Source organism: Cherax quadricarinatus, chromosome 61 (assembly GCF_038502225.1).
Source record: "Cherax quadricarinatus isolate ZL_2023a chromosome 61, ASM3850222v1, whole genome shotgun sequence".
Taxonomy (NCBI): Eukaryota; Metazoa; Arthropoda; class Malacostraca; order Decapoda; family Parastacidae; genus Cherax; species Cherax quadricarinatus.
Genome location: NC_091352.1, coordinates 17,667,224 through 17,688,319, shown reverse-complemented (window position 1 = coordinate 17,688,319; position 21,096 = coordinate 17,667,224). Strand labels below are relative to the sequence as shown.

At 44.6% G+C, this 21,096-nt stretch overlaps 1 protein-coding gene across 2 annotated transcripts in view; it reads right to left on the bottom strand.

Moving 5' to 3' along the window:
- Positions 1-1,582: 1,582 nt before the first annotated feature.
- Positions 1,583-21,096, bottom strand: part of Ino80 (chromatin-remodeling ATPase INO80) — a 754,916-nt gene continuing 735,402 nt past the window's right edge. For both annotated transcript variants that reach the window (XM_070098261.1, XM_070098262.1), the window contains exon 33: positions 1,583-3,685. In XM_070098261.1, the coding sequence (XP_069954362.1) occupies positions 3,492-3,685 (194 nt within the window). In that variant the 3' untranslated portion in view covers positions 1,583-3,491. The remainder of the gene's footprint in view (positions 3,686-21,096) is intronic.

Sequence of the window (21,096 nt, the reverse complement as noted above, 5' to 3'; positions counted from 1 at the left end):
GATGATGCAAATGGTTGTGGTTAGGAGAAGAAAGGGGGGAATATGAGGAGAGGAGGGAGAAAAGGCAAAGGAAGAAGAGGAAAGGGAGACGGAGGAAGAGGATGACTAGAGGAAGGAGGAAGAGGAGAGGGAGGAGGAGGGTTAACGTGTGCACCTCGCATACCCCGAGGGCACTAAGGATGCCCTGGGGTATCTCAAGCCCTCGAAACTGCTGCACCTGACGACACTTCCCCCCTTTCTTCCACCCTTCCTTCCCCTCCCTTCCACTCACCCAACCTAACTTCCTTCCACCCTTTTACTCCTATCCACACTCTACCCTTCACCCTCCATCAGGGCCTTCCTTACTCTCGTTGGTCACCCATCATTTCTTACTACCCCTATCCTTATGGACTAAACATGGTTATAATCATAACCAGGACTTTGAAAGAAGTGGACCGATAAGCCAGCGGAAGTCACTGGTCAGATGACCAAAAGCTCCAGCTGTGGGTCATCATATGACTAAGGCCCGCGTCAGGAAACACTTGTCCTGTTTCCTGACAAACATTATACCTACCTATTTTCACCTCACTCCTCTTTATTTTATCTTAATTAACTTCACCTCCACCCTCTTTATTTCATATCCCTCATTCTTTGTCTCATTTCGTTCCTTGATTCATCTCCTTCAATCCTTACCTAAAATTCCCCACTCCTTACTTAAAACTCCTCACTCCTTACTTAAAATTTCCTGCTCCTTACCTGAAACTCTCCGTTCTTTACCTACATTGCCCAGCTCCTTATTTAAAGTTCCTGTTCCTTTCTAAAACTCCATTTAGTTTGCCAAGGTTTCCTTTGCACTTACCTAAGCTTCCTCACCAACAGCCTGTATTTTCACAATATTCTAACACCATTAATGTTGTTATTCTTACATTCATGGGGAATGAGAGGGATTGTTAGATCCGTAGGGGTGATACAGCGCCTGGGAGACTGTTGTGGTTTCATTCGTCAGGAAAGAGAACAAGTGTCTCCCAACAAGGGTAATGGAAGGCATTTAGGCTTGATTCAGGAGATTGGAGCACAGGTCAAATCCCTTAGATCAAGAGACCCCTCACCTGCATCAAGGAATTTTTCTTGAGGAGACCATGGATGTCGTGTATGAAGCAAATGTGTATTCGCCTCTATCTTCGTAAAGTTACAGAATGCTTTAAAGACAGGGAGAGGTATAACACTAAATGACAAGACAAACCAACAACATACTGTCAACATGACAAAACAAATCAACAGCATACCGTCAACGTAAGACAGATCAATATCCTGTCAACGTGACAAGATTAACAACAGTCATCATGACGAGGCTGATCAACATACTGCCTGTCAACACGAAGAGACAGATCATCAACATACTGCCTATCAACATGACGAGACAGATCAACAACTGTCAACACAGTGGCAACATAAGGAGACAAACTATCAGAATAGTCTGCCAACATAAGAACACAGATCAACATACTGTCTGAAGCCATGTGCGTCAGCTCATTTGTAGGTGGAGGCTCACTGGGGGCCGGTTAGTGACGGCTGTTAGTGACGGTATCTTCCACACGGAGGGTAAATAACACAACAGGCGTTCAACAATTTATCTATTACAGTCTTGATTTACATATATTGGTGGAAAAATTATATTTTTCACAGTAATGGTAATAAAAAATGACATGACATATAAATGTCTCTGTCCAGCAAATCCTGAAAACTCTATGGTATTTGGAACACCCTTTTAGTTAGCTGAATGTTTAAAATTAACAAATAAATTAACTTATAAATATTAGTTTTACATTAACTAATAAGTTTCCTCTGTTAGAACTTCTAATGCAAACACTTAACGCTAACACTAATCTTGTTTACACCTGCTAGGAACGACTCCACTCCTCGGGCTGAGGATCAAATTTGGAGAGCTGAAATAATTTTTTGAGCCATACAAAGACCACGTTGATCCAGAGTGACAAGACTGCCACAGGTGAAGTCCAGTAAACGAATTAACACCAAGTGGGCCACCAAGCAAGCAATCCTCCGGCTCAGGAGTCACCAGATCACTACCTCGCCCAGGGTTGAAATCCCCAAACTTAATGTTGTTTGGGGTGCACCGTTCTTAACGACACACCCGTTTGTTATAATACTTAAAATGATAAAACACTACACTCATCTTCGTACAACAAGTGAGTCCAAAAGACCTGGATACTATCATGATAAGTTTTAGAGTTCCCGGTGTTAGCCTAGGAACTTACCTGTACCGCTGGTGCACCAGTTCAACTCTGCTGTTTCGTGTGTCAAACAAGTCTGCCTATAAGCGCAACATAAGCTCGTTCTTACCCTTTTTCTATAATCAAAATTGCATTCCTGTATGTGTCTGGGCCTTTTTTTTTTTTTTTTTGGAAGTTTAAGGCGCCGCGTGTTAACGTTATTGAGCAAGAGGAGGTGCGCCCCACAAGCGGGAGGGGTGTATCGCTACACCTCACACCAAAACTACCACATACCAGAACAGCGGCCATAATCAGCTGACTACCTTTAGTTTGTAAAGTTTAATAGTCATCGAGTGCGCGTGGGTCATTAAGGCAGTATTCCACCAGTAGACTGAAATTCATAAAAATTTATACCCTGCAATAGGGACTGCAGTAAACTGTGTGTATATAAACATACTGTGTGTACACACACATCGACGCATCATAGAGAGTTACTGTATTTAATTCTTGTCGTTATGTTATTTAACGTTTTTCTCATATGATGCGTGACTTTGTGGATACACAACTGTATGTGAATCTACACAAACACGAACCTCTCGGTGTATATACAAGATATACACACTTTCCGGTGTATATACACTATATGAATTGCAAATATGGTGTATGATCGTCACATTCACCCACAACTCTCAGCACCACCACGCTACCACTTGAGCTATCTGGTATCTGTCTGGGCGGGGCCCCTCACCACAGTATCACAAAATGAAAAAACTGTCCCAATTTAAAACAAATTCCTAGGAGGTTAAAATTATAGATACTGTCAAGAAATGCATATGAAGTGTCTTTTAAATTATATCAAATGGAAGATGTCATCAGTTAACATAAAGACTGGATTGAGAATGATGGTTTACTTAAGCTAAAGTTAAACATAGACCTCCCAATAGACTGAGGTGAACCTTCCCCGATAAACTAAGGTGAACCTTCCCGACAGACTAAGGTGGAATTTCCCTGATAAACAGTAGTTCCACTGTTTTGAAACAAACTCGCATCGAGCGACCCTCACATAAAGCTGAGATTGAAATAGGTCAAGTTTGCTAGGACGTGCCCTCAACCATCCCGAGGCTCCCACACTTGCAGATGTAAGCTGAGCCTCACAAACAATGTCCAGACATAAGGCGAGCGGGTTGCTCACACAATGACACTTCAACTATGTGCTGGGCCCTGGAAGGAGTTTATTAAGATGCTGTGTGATAAGAGCTAGGGGCAATGAATGCCTCCTCTTCACGTGTAGAACCCAAAGGGCTTTTGGGCGTTTTCATCTGGCTTGGGCGTGTTGAGGGCAGTGCCTAGGGCTAGGGGCAGTGCAGGAGGGGTGCGGGTGCCCTGATGACCAGGGCCCAGGGGCAGCAGGCGAGGGCGACCACGTCCTCGCTTCACGGGCACGCTACCACTGCTTCCACCACCACCACTTCCACCTGTAACAAAAAATACTCCAGAGTTAGTAAAGAAATATGTATATATATATTTTTTTTATGAGGCAAAGCACATTATGAATTAGGGTGTCCACAAAAACATTCCCTGATTTCAAACAGGCATAACATGTAACTTTATTGTAATAATCTTTCACAGTAGCTTCAGATGCAGGATTTCATTTAGTTTCATGTGGTATAGGGTAGCATTAAAGGCACTCAATGAGCGTCCCTCTGGTTGCTCGGTAAACATCGATATGATAGTCCAGTTCGGTCCAGATGCTCTGCAGCATATCTGGTGTTATCATGCGAACTGCTTCAGTGATCGAAATTTTCAGCTCCTCCAGGGTTGCAGGTAGTGGTGGTACGTAAACTGTGCTCTTCACATACCCCCAAAGAAAGAAAGAAGTCACAGGTCCGGTGACCTCTGCAAGTAGCCTGCGAAGTCACCAGACCTATTTGTGACTTCTTTCTTTGGGGATACGTGAAGAGCACAGTTTACGTACCAGCACTACCTACAACCCTGGAGGAGCTGAAAGTTTCGATCACTGAAGCAGTTTGCATAACACCAGATATGCTGCAGAGCGTCTGGACCCTGAACTGGATTATCGCACCGATGTTTGCCGAGCAACCAGAGGGACGCACATTGAGTGCCTTTAAACGTTATACCTGTTTGAAATCAGGGAGTGTTTCTGTGGACACCCTGTAATTAATGATTTTGTACCAAAAGAACCTTAGAAAACTTACCTAACCTTATAAAAAGCGCAGTTTAATTCAGCGTAATCCAACTAAATACATTTTATATAAGTTTTCAATAATTTAATAACAAACACACTGAAATATATTTTTTTCGTTAGATTCACAATGATTTTTTTGCCAAATTATTGCATACACAAATTTTCGCTTGTCCTATTGGGTAAGAAGTGCTTTACTATTTAAGCCAAAATCACAAGTTTTACTTATTCGGCACAACATTACACACATACACACACACACACACACACACACACACACACACACACACACACACACACACACACACACACACACATGTTCCAATAAGTTATCAAAAATAATGATATTGCTGATATAATTCCCTTGATGGGTTGTTCAGCATACATACATACATATGCACGCCCGCATGCATACACATATACACACAAACACACACAATCATCTGTGTCAAGTGTAATCTTTTACTGCGCACCTGTGACAGGTGACAAAAAAGAAATCAGATAATACGTTCTACAGTGTTTTTAAGAGGCCAAGCGCTACACTTGAAAACAAAGGTAACAAATACAGTTCTGTTAAGAGTGACGTATCTCTATAACTTCGACAGAGGGAAAAAGAACTAAGATGACGTAAATATCTAACACGGTCACAACACTGAGACGATGACTCAATCAAGCTTCTAACACCGAAGAAAAACTAGCAAAGGTGTGGTATAAGTAATACATCTCTAGTATTTTCTCTACAGAGAATAACATCACCTCCATTCCATTTTTCAAGACCCGTGAGAGGAGACACACTGTTATTTCCTGACGAACAAAACCACCACCACCACATTTCATTACGACCAATATAGTAATTGTCAGGGTAAGCGTTTATGCTATCTTCATTTTCTCTTCCGGGGTCGAGGAATTTCCTGACACTATGTATTATTCTTTATTAATTATTGTGACAATTATTTGTTATTCCGGGTATGTGATCCAGCTATTTGTTGAGTGCTGTGGAGGTCATAGCCACAGCGACTCGCTCTCTGTTTGTCCTTGTTTCGTGGTTTCCTTCGCTTTGTTTCCGCAAGATATATTGAAAATGCTAGGTAGTTTTGACTTGAAACTTACGGTGAATGAGTGTGTGTGCGTGTGTGTGTGTGTGTGTGTGTGTGTGTGTGTGTGTGTGTGTGTGTGTGTGTGTGTGTGTGTGTGTGTGTGTGTGTGTGTGTGTGTGTGTGTGTGTGTGCGTGTGTGTGTGTGTGTGTGTGTGTGTGTGTGTGTGTGTGTGTGTGTGTGTGTGTGTGTGTGTGCGTGTATGTGTGTGTGTGTGTGTGCGTGTGTGTGTGTGTGTGCGTGTGTGGGTGTGTGTGTGTGTGTGTGTGTGTGTGTGTGTGTGTGTGTGTGTGTGTGTGTGTGCGTGTATGTGTGTGTGTGTGTGTGTGTGTGTGTGTGTGTGTGTGTGTGTGTGTGTGTGTGTGTGTGTGTGTGTGTGTGTGTGTGTGTGTGTGTGTGTGTGTGTGTGTGTGTGTGTGTGTGTGTGTGTGTGTGTGTGCAGTTCTCATGTGAATATAATAATGGTATACAATACCGGCAAGTAGATACGTAAGACAGGTGTAAGTTACGTATCTTTATTCAGAAATGCTTCGCTTTCACAGCAAGTTTCATCAGTCGAACCGAGAGGTTGTTAATATGGAGACCACAGCAGTGAAGAGTAAAGATTATGTGGTCAGTCCGCACATGCAGCCGTCATGATTCAGAGTAACCCTCCCTGACCAGTCAACTCCAAACACCAAAGAGATTACTCTTAACTTTCTACATACAACACAAATTATTGCATGAAGAAAGTAAGGTGTTCAATACGCCTGTTACATTCACTTCACCCTTCAAGCAACACTATATCAATATATAATTCCGGTACATTTGAGTTTACTGGTATTACCACAGTGAGGGAATGAGGGATGGGAGAACTCTAGATCCTACATAAAAGAAAGGGTTTTGGAGAAGGCAGCGATTTACAGAACGTGCAAAAACCCACGTTCACCATGATTACAGTGTTGGTTGTCCGACTTCTTTTTTAGTAAGAGTATACCAGCCTGCTGTGACATACGCGCAGGTTACGTATTATCTGGTTAGGTAATACGTTACCTACGCTAAACCTGTAAGGAGAGCGGGCGGTGAGGGATGGGAAGGTGTGGTGGGTAAGAGGGGGGAGGGCAGGAAGTGTGGCGTTTAGTGTGCAGGAAGTGGTGTGTTAAGTGTGTGGTAAGTGTGATGCCCCTGGCAACACTACTACTGCTCCACCAACAAGTGGCTATCATAACTCTTCAATCACCACTACTAACTCACACCACCACGTCACTGCCACTATCTCTCACACCAGTGTGTCCCATCACCACCACTCTGCCCTATCATTACCACCATGTTCGATCACCACCACTCTGCCCTATCATTACCACCATGTCCGATCACCACCCTATCTCATGTCCCTATCATCATCACCACCATGTCACCACCACTCTGCCCTATCACCACCACATCACCACTGCCCTATCATCACCACCATGTCCCATCACCACCACTCTGCCCTATCATCACCACCATGTCCCATCACCACCACTCTGCCCTATCATCACCACCATGTCCCATCACCACCACTCTGCCCTATCATCACCACCATGTCCCATCACCACCACTCTGCCCTATCATCACCACCATGTCCCATCACCACCACTCTGCCCTATCATCACCACCATGTCCGATCACCACCACTCTGCCCTATCATCACCACCATGTCCCATCACCACCACTCTGCCCTATCATCACCACCATGTCCCATCACCACCACTCTGCCCTATCATTACCACCATGTCCCATCACCACTCCGCCCTATCATCACCACCATGTCCCATCACCACCACTCTGCCCTATCATCACCACCATGTCCCATCACCACCACTCATCACCACGCCCTATCATCACCACCATGTCCCATCACCACCACTCTGCCCTATCATCACCACCATGTCCCATCACCACCACTCTGCCCTATCATCATCACCACCATGTCCCATCACCACCACTCTGCCCTATCATCACCACCATGTCCCATCACCACCACTCCGCCCTATCATCACCACCATGTCCCATCACCACCACTCTGCCCTATCATCACCACCATGTCCCATCACCACCACTCTGCCCTATCATCACCACCATGTCCGATCACCACCACTCTGCCCTATCATCACCACCATGTCCGATCACCACCACTCTGCCCTATCATCACCACCATGTCCGATTACCACCACTCTGCCCTATCATCACCACCATGTCCGATCACCACCATGTCCGATCACCACCACTCTGCCCTATCATCACCACCATGTTCGATCACCACCACTCTGCCCTATCATCACCACCATGTCCGATCACCACCACTCTGCCCTATCATCACCACCATGTCCCATCACCACCACTCTGCCCTATCATCACCACCATGTCCGATCACCACCACTCTGCCCTATCATCACCACCATGTCCGATCACCAGTACTCTGCTTTATCATCACCACCATGTCCGATCACCACCACTCTGCCCTATCATCACCACCATGTCCGATCACCACCACTCTGCCCTATCATCACCACCATGTTCGATCACCACCACTCTGCCCTATCATCACCACCATGTCCGATCACCACCACTCTGCCCTATCATCACCACCATGTCCGATCACCACCACTCTGCCCTATCATCACCACCATGTCCGATCACCACCACTCTGCCCTATCATCATCACCACTATGATACATGGTTATAAATATCCGCCCTATCATACAATGGAAGCCCTATCATCACAATGTAACATAGCTATCCGATCAGTTCTATATGGACTCTGCCCTAACACACATGTCCGATACTATCACATACATAGCGTAGGGGGGTCTTAGGATACATAGCGTGTAGGATTGTGTGATGGGGAGAATTGTGTGGATGGTGGAGGAAGGTTGTGGATGATGGGGATTGTGTTTATGATGGAGATTGTATGAATGGTGGAGGATTGTGTGGGTGATGGGGAGTGTGTTTATGAAGAGATTGTGTGGGTGATGGGGACTGTGTGGGTGATGATTGTATGAATGGAGAACTGTGTGGGTGGAGGACTGTGTGGATGGTAGGGACTGTGTAGGGGAGGAGGTCATTGTGTTTGCGTGGGGACTGTTTGTAGGTGTTAGAAGGGAACTGTTATATTTGGACCACACCAGGTGATGCATGTTTTACACAAGTGCTGATAATTCCCCCTCTGTCTAATACATCATAGAGATCTGTACGCAGACTTTCTGGCTATCAAACTGTTTGCAAAGCCAACAAATAAGTTGGTCCAAAACAACACAACAGTTTCGACACTTATGCTGAGGTTCACAAGATCCAAATTAAACATCCAGTTGACACAGACCAGGAGCCGAGGCTCGACCCCAGCAACCACAACAATGTGAGTACAGGAGTTAAGGAACACAGGTGAGTTTTGAGAAGCAACAATACGAACAATACATAACACATCCTTAAGGCAGCAGATAAAACTGAGAGATATCTGTAAGCAGTAACAATTCTGAGGTTAAAGATCACAGAGCAAACCTAAGGAGCTCTCCAGACCCCACCACGTCTGGCCGACCTTGTGTTGGGTCATCTTCTAGTTTTATCTGCTGTTGTGCTCCACTCCATGGGCGGCATTAACGGGCGGAGGATCCAGCCTTCACCACTGTGCGCTCAATGATGCTCATGGGTTTCATGAAATACGACACTCCAAATGTTACAATCTAAATAATGTAGTCCAAACATGTTCTCCCTGATCAGAGCGAATTCAAACATTACTTGATTAATTCTCTTTGATGACATTCCTATTCTTCCGTTTCCATCCTGTGTGGGATGGGTCATTTTGAGAGATGGTAATTCTTACGTAATAGTAACTCCAGCTTTGTGGGAGGGAAACCTTGAAAGCTGCTGTTGCTACTGAACCCGAAGTGGAAAACTTGACGCCATTCTGACTGCTCTACTTCCCAGCTTAAAATCTCATTGTCTTATGTACGTAAGCCAACTTGTATGATAGAATATGAAAGGAAAAACATAGCTAATTTTTATTTACAATATGTAGCTATTATAGAGACTAGGGTAACAGCACAGTGCGGAAGTTTCCACAAGGTGTGTACAAATAGGTTACTTGTCTGTTTCACCTTCGGTGGATCCAGCCTCCACCACCTCATGAACTGAATGACTCACACCAGTTTAGCTTTTCACTCATGCACACACGCACACGTGCACACACACACACACACACACACACACACACACACACACACACACACACACACACACACACACACACACACACACACACACACACACAGACGTATGATAAAGCTCACGGTTCAGGGAGAGTGACCTAGCAGCGACCAGTGAAGAGGTGGGGCCAGGAGCTCGGACTCGACCCCTGCAACCTCAACTAGGTGAGTACAACTAGGTGAGTACACAAACACACATACATATATATACATACATATATATATACACGTGACCTGTTTCAAGATTTTTCCTTCCCTTGCAGACCAGCCTGAAGCCAATCTCTCTTAACGACTGCCTGTTCAATCAGGTTGTTACTCTTTGTGGCCCACTGGATGACAATGTCATCACAGACCGGTTGATCTTGCACTTAGCAGACTTATTAGTTCACTACCATCTTGAAGACTTACACATGTCCCGGCAATATTTCTGGCATCCGCTGGTAGCAGAATGACATCTCTTGAGCCACAAATGTTGGTATAGTGTTTGTTTATTGTGTCCATGAAACCCCTACTTTCACTGGGTTTATTTTACACACCAGTAAGTTGTGGTAATGTGTAGATTTGGGTCCATGCCCTCCAGTATCTTCTAGGTAGACATTATCAGTTATCTCTCATTTATACCGCTACAGAGTGCATTCCAAGTACTTAGAGGCTTTCCCAATAGCTTAAATATTTTATTATACTGGTCCTTAGCCGGCGATAAATGATTTCAGTACATTTTCCAAGTCTGATATACGTCTTCTGTCCTTTTTCTGACCTTCACAGCATTTACCTTACTATGTTCCCTTAAGTGATACCTACATCATCCCATATTATTATACCTAAATCTTGTACATAATGCTTTCTACTTAAGAGATGGTCCTACCAGAACACCAGTACACCATTAACAAATGTTAAACCTTGACAATTCAATTATAACTCAGGTCCTGGACCTCGAGAACCAACATAACCCAAGTCACAGACTTCTAGGAGAGTCTTAGACTAAAAGTACACAATCTTACACTACCAGAACACTATTACACTACCAACAGACAGCCTTACATTTAGAAAACAGTGTTGCTCTACGAGGACACTATCGTGCACTACGAGAGCATCACTTCAGACGTGATCAATGCCCTGGTGGGCAAGATAATTGTCGGGGCGCAAAAGGACAGGAAGCCCAGCACATGCTCGCCCATCATGCCCCTCCTCAGCTAATACCCACCTAATAGCTTGCCCAACAGTCATCTACATTTTCTTGCCTATCATTCTGTTGCTATCATCCTTCGTCTGATAGCAAGCCTGAGAAAATTAGTTATCACCCACACATGCTCTTAAAGGTTCCATCCACATGTTCTTTTCAGGGAAATTTGGGACCTACGAGTCATGGAGGGATGGATGCTTCATGCCCCGGTGAGAGTAATTGTGAGGGAGAGAGTACAGCATCAGCACGTCTGCTGCACCAGTAATGTTTCTACCATTACTGCCTGACTTTCATGTTACTACCATTACTGCCTGACTTTCATGTTACTACCATTACTGCCTGACCTTCATGTTACTACCATTACTGCCTGACTTTCATGTTACTACCATTACTGCCTGACTTTCATGTTACTACCATTACTGCCTGACCTTCATGTTACTACCACTACTGCCTGACCTTCATGTTACTACCATTACTGCCTGACCTTCATGTTACTACCATTACTGCCTGACCTTCATGTTACTACCATTACTGCCTGACCTTCATGTTACTACCATTACTGCCTGACCTTCATGTTACTACCATTACTGCCTGACCTTCATGTTACTACCATTACTGCCTGACTTTCATGTTACTACCATTACTGCCTGACTTTCATGTTACTACCATTACTGCCTGACCTTCATGTTACTACCATTACTGCCTGACCTTCATGTTACTACCATTACTGCCTGACCTTCATGTTACTACCATTACTGCCTGACCTTCATGTTACTACCATTACTGCCTGACCTTCATGTTACTACCATTACTGCCTGACCTTCATGTTACTACCATTACTGCCTGACTTTCATGTTACTACCATTACTGCCTGATTTTCATGTTACTACCATTACTGCCTGACCTTCATGTTACTACCATTACTGCCTGACCTTCATGTTACTACCATTACTGCCTGACCTTCATGTTACTACCATTACTGCCTGACTTTCATGTTACTACCATTACTGCCTGACCTTCATGTTACTACCATTACTGCCTGACCTTCATGTTACATTCATTATTGCCTGACCTTCATGTTACAACCGTTACTGCCTGACCTTCATGTTACAACCGTTACTGCCTGATCTTCATGTTACTACCATTACTGCCTGACCTTCATGTTACTACCATTACTGCCTGACCTTCATGTTACATTCATTATTGCCTGACCTTCATGTTACAACCGTTACTGCCTGACCTTCATGTTACTACCATTAATGCCTGACCTTCATGTTACTACCATTACTGCCTGACCTTCATGTTACTATCATTACTGCCTGACCTTCATGTTACAACCGTTACTGCCTGACCTTCATGTTACTACCATTACTGCCTGACCTTCATGTTACTACCATTACTGCCTGACCATGCTACTACCATTACTGCCTGACCTTCATGTTACTACCATTACTGCCTGACCTTCATGTTACAACCGTTACTGCCTGACCTTCATGTTACTACCATTACTGCCTGACCTTCATGTTACTACCATTACTGCCTGACCTTCATGTTACATCCATTATTGCCTGACCTTCATGTTACTACCATTACTGCCTGACCTTCATGTTCCTACCATTACTGCCTGACCTTCATGTTACTACCATTACTACCTGACCTTCATGTTACTACCATTACTGCCTGACTTTCATGTTACTACCATTACTGCCTGACTTTCATGTTACTACCATTACTGCCTGACCTTCATGTTACTACCATTACTGCCTGACCTTCATGTTACTACCATTACTGCCTGACCTCCATGTTACTACCATTACTGCCTGACCTTCATGTTCCTACCATTACTGTCTGACCTTCATGTTACTACCACTACTGCCTGACTTTCATGTTACTACCATTACTGCCTGACTTTCATGTTACTACCATTACTGCCTGACCTTCATGTTACTACCATTACTGCCTGACTTTCATGTTTCTACCATTACTGCCTGATTTTCATGTTACTACCATTACTGCCTGACCTACATGTTACTACCATTACTGCCTGACTTTCATGTTACTACCATTACTGCCTGACTTTCATGTTACTACCATTACTGCCTGACTTTCATGTTACTACCATTACTGCCTGACTTTCATGTTTCTACCATTACTGCCTGACCTTTATGTTACTACCATTACTGCCTGACTTTCATGTTTCTACCATTACTGCCTGACCTTCATGTTACTACCATTACTGCCTGACTTTCATGTTACTACCATTACTGCCTGACCTTCATGTTACTACCATTACTGCCTGACCTCCATGTTACTACCATTACTGCCTGACCTTCATGTTACTACCATTACTGCCTGACCTTCATGTTACTATTATTACTGCCTGACCTTCATGTTACTACCATTACTGCCTGACCTCCATGTTACTACCATTACTGCCTGACCTCCATGTTACTACCATTACTGCCTGACTTTCATGTTACTACCATTACTGCCTGACCTTCATGTTACTACCATTACTGCCTGACCTTCATATTACAACCATTACTGCCTGACCTTCATGTTACTACCATTACTACCTGACCTTCATGTTACAAACATTACTGCCTGACCTTCATGTTGCAACCATTACTGCCTGACCTTCATGTTACAACCATTACTGCCTGACCTTCATGTTACAACCATTACTGCCTGACCTTCATGTTACTACCATTACTGCCTGACCTTCATGTTACTACCATTACTGCCTGACCTTCATGTTACAACCATTACTGCCTGACCTTCATGTTGCAACCATTACTGCCTGACCTTCATGTTACAACCATTACTGCCTGACCTTCATGTTACTACCATTACTGCCTGACCTTCATGTTACAACCATTACTGCCTGACCTTCATGTTACAAACATTACTGCCTGACCTTCATGTTGCAACCATTACTGCCTGACCTTCATGTTACAACCATTACTGCCTGACCTTCATGTTACAACCATTACTGCCTGACCTTCATGTTACAACCATTACTGCCTGACCTTCATGTTACAACCATTACTGCCTGACCTTCATGTTACAAACATTACTGCCTGACCTTCATGTTACAACCATTACTGCCTGACCTTCATGTTGCAACCATTACTGCCTGACCTTCATGTTACAACCATTACTGCCTGACCTTCATGTTACTACCATTACTGCCTGACCTTCATGTTACAACCATTACTGCCTGACCTTCATGTTACTACCATTACTGCCTGACTTTCATGTTACTACCATTACTGCCTGACCTTCATGTTACTACCATTACTGCCTGACCTTCATGTTACTATTATTACTGCCTGACTTTCATGTTACTACCATTACTGCCTGACCTTCATGTTACTACCATTACTGCCTGACCTTCATGTTACTATTATTACTGCCTGACTTTCATGTTACTACCATTACTGCCTGACCTTCATGTTACTACCATTACTGCCTGACCTCCATGTTACTACCATTACTGCCTGACCTTCATGTTACTACCATTACTGCCTGACCTTCATGTTACTACCATTACTGCCTGACCTTGTTACTACCATTACTGCCTGACCTTCATGTTACTACCATTACTGCCTGACCTTCATGTTCCTACCATTACTGCCTGACCTTCATGTTACAACCATTACTGCCTGACCTTCGTGTTACTACCATTGCTGCCTGACCTTCATGTTACAACCATTACTGCCTGACCTTCGTGTTACTACCATTGCTGCCTGACCTTCATGTTACTACCATTACTGCCTGACCTTCATATTACAACCATTACTGCCTGACCTTCATGTTACTACCATTACTACCTGACCTTCATGTTACAAACATTACTGCCTGACCTTCATGTTGCAACCATTACTGCCTGACCTTCATGTTACAACCATTACTGCCTGACCTTCATGTTACAACCATTACTGCCTGACCTTCATGTTACTACCATTACTGCCTGACCTTCATGTTACTACCATTACTGCCTGACCTTCATGTTACAACCATTACTGCCTGACCTTCATGTTGCAACCATTACTGCCTGACCTTCATGTTACAACCATTACTGCCTGACCTTCATGTTACAACCATTACTGCCTGACCTTCATGTTGCAACCATTACTGCCTGACCTTCATGTTACAACCATTACTTCCTGACCTTCATGTTACTACCATTACTGCCTGACCTTCATGTTACAACCATTACTGCCTGACCTTCATGTTACAAACATTACTGCCTGACCTTCATGTTACAACCATTACTGCCTGACCTTCATGTTACAACCATTACTGCCTGACCTTCATGTTACTACCATTACTGCCTGACCATGTTACAATCATTACTGCCTGACCTTCATGTTACTACCATTACTGCCTGACCTTCATGTTACAACCATTACTGCCTGACCTTCATGCTACTACCATTACTGCCTGACCTTCATGTTACTACCATTACTGCCTGACCATTTTACACCCATTACTTCCTGACCTTCATGTTACAACCATTACTGCCTGACCTTCATGCTACTACCATTACTACCTGACCTTCATGTTACAAACATTACTGCCTGACCTTCATGTAACTACCATTACTGACTGACCTGCATGTTACAACCATTACTGCCTGACCATTTTACACCCATTACTTCCTGACCTTCATCATGCTACAACCATTAGTGCCTGACCTTCATGCTACTCGCTCTCCCAGGCGGGGTGATCCTCCAACCTATCCTGATAAAAGACACATATGAAGTAGAGTCATCTGTACAACGTTTCGCCCAACATTGGGCATTATCAGGTACCACAATGGTGGCTAAATGGTTGCATCAATAAACGACTCAACTGCATTTGTCTTCTTCACCAACTAATCAACAACTTGAAATTGTCTCCCTAAACCTAGTCGCATATTAATACGTATTTTTTTGACGTGGTACTCAACGCTTACATTTTTCATATCCTCTTCTTAATTTATAGTCAGTTAAGTTAGGTTACATAGGTTAGGAAGGGAACACTGTATCAACATCCGGGGTCCCAGACTATTCAACATCTCACCAGAAGATACCAGAAACACGGCTGGAACAAGTGTAGAAGCCTTCAAGAGGAAACTGGACAAGTACCTTCACCAGGTGCCAGATCAATAAGGCTATGATGGATATGTGGGGCAGCGGGCCTCCACCAGCTACAGCCTAGTTTACCAGGCAAACACCAGACGAGCCTGGCCCATGGCCGGGCTCAGAGAGTAGAGAAACTCTCGAAGCTCTTCAAAGGTATATCAAAGGTATAAGGTATATTAGGTTAGGTAAGATTCGTCAGGAGCTTTTGGTCATCTGATCGAGGCCTTCCGCTAGCTTACCCGTCCAGCCCTTTAAAAATTATGGTTATAATTATAAACATTAGATAATTCTTATATGTAGGTTACATAAACCTGTTAAAACATACATATTTAACTACAAACAAGCACATTGATAAAACAGAAAGCGGTCGTGATACGTCTGGCAACAACGTGGCCGAGAAAAAAGGTAACGTCGAAATCTGAACGCCTATGCCTACGCTCGTAGGCATAGGCTGGGTACTGATAGCTTGTGCAGACTGGGTACTGATAGATTGTGCAGGCTGGGTACTGATAGCTTGTGCAGGCTGGGTACTCCCAGCTCGTACAGGCTTGGTACTGATAGCTTGTGCAGGCTGGGTACTGATAGCTTATGCAGGCTGGGTACTAACAGCTGGTGCAGGCTGGGTACCGACAGCTCCTGCAGGCTGGGTACTGACAGTTCCTGCAGGCTGGGTACTGACAGCTCGTGCATTCTCACTCATCTTTGTTGGCTGGGGGAAGGTTGAGTCTCAATTCCTGAGCCCGCTTGTAATACCCATATTGCCTGTCATTATTCATCCCTTTTCTCCTGAGCCATGTCATTCTTATCTATGAAACTGTGTGGGTCTGTAGAACTTTCTCAAGCCAACACAGATATGAATACTTAATAACATCCTTGTGACTCGTAAGCGATTCTGAATGGCAAAAATAACGTAGATATTCACTTATTGATATTTACATAATAATAATGATCATCTGTGACGCTTAGATACTGATATCACTGTTGTGTCCACTCGTCCACTCGGTGACTGTTATTATTAAACTAAGAGAGAGCGCTGCACCCGGTAGAATCCTTCCCTAAGGGAAGGATTCCAATGAGATCTGCAACTTCCAAGAGGAGGAGTCCTTGGATCAGAAGCCGCAAGCTCAGTTCCCTGGATCAAGAGCTACAAGCTCAGTTCCCTGGATCAAGAGTCACAAGCTCAGTTCCCTGGATCAAGAGCCACAAGCTCAGTTCCCTGGATCAAGAGTCACAAGCTCAGTTCCCTGGATCAAGAGCCACAAGCTCAGTTCCCTGGATCAAGAGTCACAAGCTCAGTTCCCTGGATCAAGAGCCACAAGTTCAGTTCCCTGGATCAAGAGCCACAAGTTCAGTTCCCTGGATCAAGAGCCACAAGCTCAGTTCCCTGGATCAAGAGCCACAAGCTCAGTTCCCTGGATCAAGAGCCACAAGCTCAGTTCCCTGGATCAAGAGTCACAAGCTCAGTTCCCTGGATCAAGAGCCACAAGTTCAGTTCCCTGGATCAAGAGCCACAAGTTCAGTTCCCTGGATCAAGAGTCACAAGCTCAGTTCCCTGGATCAAGAGTCACACGCTCAGTTCCCTGGATCAAGAGTCACAAGCTCAGTTCCCTGGATCAAGAGTCACACGCTCAGTTCCCTGGATCAAGAGCCACAAGCTCAGTTCCCTGGATCAAGAGTCACAAGCTCAGTTCCCTGGATCAAGAGTCACAAGCTCAGTTCCCTGGATCAAGAGCCACAAGCTCAGTTCCCTGGATCAAGAGCCACAAGTTCAGTTCCCTGGATCAAGAGCCACAAGCTCAGTTCCCTGGATCAAGAGCCACAAGTTCAGTTCCCTGGATCAAGAGCCACAAGCTCAGTTCCCTGGATCAAGAGCCACAAGCTCAGTTCCCTGGATCAAGAGTCACAAGTTCAGTTCCCTGGATCAAGAGCCACAAGCTCAGTTCCCTGGATCAAGAGCCACAAGCTCAGTTCCCTGGATCAAGAGCCACAAGCTCAGTTCCCTGGATCAAGAGTCACAAGCTCAGTTCCCTGGATCAAGAGCCACAGGTTCAGTTCGATGGATCAAGAGCCACAAGCTCAGTTCCCTGGATCAAGAGTCACAAGTTAAGTTCCCTGGATCAAGACCCACAAGCTCAGTTCCCTGGATCAAGAGCCACAAGCTCAGTTCCCTGGATCAAGAGCCACAAGCTCAGTTCCCTGGATCAAGAGCCACAAGCTCAGTTCCCTGGATCAAGAGTCACAAGCTCAGTTCCCTGGATCAAGAGCCACAAGCTCAGTTCCCTGGATCAAGAGTCACAAGCTCAGTTCCCTGGATCAAGAGCCACAAGCTCAGTTCCCTGGATCAAGAGCCACAAGCTCAGTTCCCTGGATCAAGAGCCACAAGCTCAGTTCCCTGGATCAAGAGCCACAAGCTCAGTTTCCTGGATCAAGAGCCACAAGCTCAGTTCCCTGGATCAAGAGCCACAAGCTCAGTTCCCTGGATCAAGAGCCACAAGCTCAGTTCCCTGGATCAAGAGCCACAAGCTCAGTTCCGTGGATCAAGAGCCACAAGCTCAGTTCCCTGGATCAAGAGTCACAAGCTCAGTTCCCTGGATCAAGAGCCACAAGCTCAGTTCCCTGGATCAAGAGCCACAAGCTCAGTTCCCTGGATCAAGAGCCACAAGCTCAGTTCCCTGGATCAAGAGTCACAAGCTCAGTTCCCTGGATCAAGAGCCACAAGCTCAGTTCCCTGGATCAAGAGTCACAAGCTCAGTTCCCTGGATCAAGAGCCACAAGCTCAGTTCCTTGGATCAAGAGCCACAAGCTCAGTTCCCTGGATCAAGAGCCACAAGCTCAGTTCCCTGGATCAAGAGCCACAAGCTCAGTTCCCTGGATCAAGAGCCACAAGCTCAGTTCCCTGGATCAAGAGTCACAAGCTCAGTTCCCTGGATCAAGAGCCACAAGCTCAGTTCCCTGGATCAAGAGCCACAAGCTCAGTTCCCTGGATCAAGAGCCACAAGCTCAGTTCCCTGGATCAAGAGTCACAAGCTCAGTTCCCTGGATCAAGAGCCACAAGCTCAGTTCCCTGGATCAAGAGTCACAAGCTCAGTTCCCTGGATCAAGAGCCACAAGCTCAGTTCCCTGGATCAAGAGCCACAAGCTCAGTTCCCTGGATCAAGAGCCACAAGCTCAGTTCCCTGGATCAAGAGCCACAAGCTCAGTTCCCTGGATCAAGAGTCACAAGCTCAGTTCCCTGGATCAAGAGCCACAAGCTCAGTTCCCTGGATCAAGAGTCACAAGCTCAGTTCCCTGGATCAAGAGCCACAAGCTCAGTTCCCTGGATCAAGAACCTGTCACAAACATGCAGGAAGTTACCTTGAGAGGAGTCAGTGATGAGACGTGGTGGTTCTGGATTAATTTTACCATCACTTGGTGCTAATATCTTTGTTTTAAGTTAGGTTGTATTATTATTATAATCAAGGGGGAAGCGCTAAACCCGGAGGATTATACAGCGCCTGGGGGGGGGGATGTGGAAGGCATTCAGGCTTAATTCAGGGAACTGGAACACAGATCTAATTCCCTAAATCAAGAGCCCCTCACCAACATCAAGGAACCTTCCTTGAGGGGAAGTTAGGTTGTAGATATGAGTCAATATTACAAACCACTAGGCAATGAAACTCGTAAATGAATTTAATTTGTGTTTTGAATGCTTTCATTAAATTATAAGGATTATTTTGTTCTTTTATATACAATTTTTACGAAAACTGCTTAAAATAAATATTTCTGCGCTGTAAATTGTTACTTTTTACAGCTGAAATTTTTAACTGGAATATTTTGAAGTTGATACAGAAGATTTATTTTGACTTAAAATTGACAGGTCATATTTTTTTTACAAGAGTAATTTAACGTGAAGGTCACTTAGTCCTTCTGGGGCTCAGTTTGTTCCATACACTCGTCACTTCATCCTTTCTTGTGCTGATTTACTCATCTTTTTGTTGTTCCATCGCTGTTTCCATTCTCTCTGGCATCTTTCCAAGTTTCTCTTAAAAAAATGAACTACGTATCTCCTGTTAAGCTCCTCAGCTACTGTTTTATTATCTTATCTGAACAGTTTTCCTTATATTTTCATCCTTATCACTTGATCTTTCAGTGAACTTCCTCCTTACGCCGTTGTGGACCCGTTTTTACCTTCAGTGCTACATAATTTTCAAATTAGCTCTCAGCTTCGCTTCTTACCCTTGCATTATCATTTCTTGCTCTCCCGCTTATTTCCGTGTTTTCTGCCATCCATCGTGCTCTATTTCCTCCTTGTTGTCTCGCTCTTAGCTCTGCCCCTTCGGCACCCCTGGCTGAACCACGGGCTGACCTTATATTTTATATTTCCTTTTCTGACTGGTAAAAATAAAGTACTTGACCTGCACACACACTCTTTGTCTAGTCCTTCCATCATCTCTTGTGATGTCCTACCTTCTACATTCTACCAGGTGTCTCTGTAGTCTGGCTTCCTATTCTTATCTGGGATTGAGTGATGCATGAGGCGACGAAGTTATGAATTCAGGAGGTAGGGTATGTTGATTGTGAGGAAAGAAACACTGCTCTTAACACAGTTCTTAGTCATGTAATGATGACCCACACGGTGGCTTCTGGTTCTCTGACAAAGGCTTTCCACTGGCTCACCAGTCCTGCTCGTAAAAATTTAATTGTATCACAAGATGTGTTGTTCCTTGTTTACACTGCAGAGGTTGCACCGCCTTCAGCATCCACCGGATACCTGCGCCCACAAGCACTCATGATGCCTTCACTCGGTACTACGTCTCGTTGCATGGGTCGGTCGCTGCTTCTTAGCGCTTAGGAGGAGGACAACATTTTAGTTTAGGCGAAGATCTCCATTAACAGCTTAGAGTGAGTATACGAGGATGGATGCTACTTGTGATATACGTGTGATCGACTTCCAGAGTTCTATCGTCGCAACCCGGCCTGAGGCTAGGCTTCCTTGTTAACCGTCTGGTCATTCAGGTTGTTACAGGTAGCGGTCCACAGGCTTACATATCTATCACAGCCTGGCTGATATGAC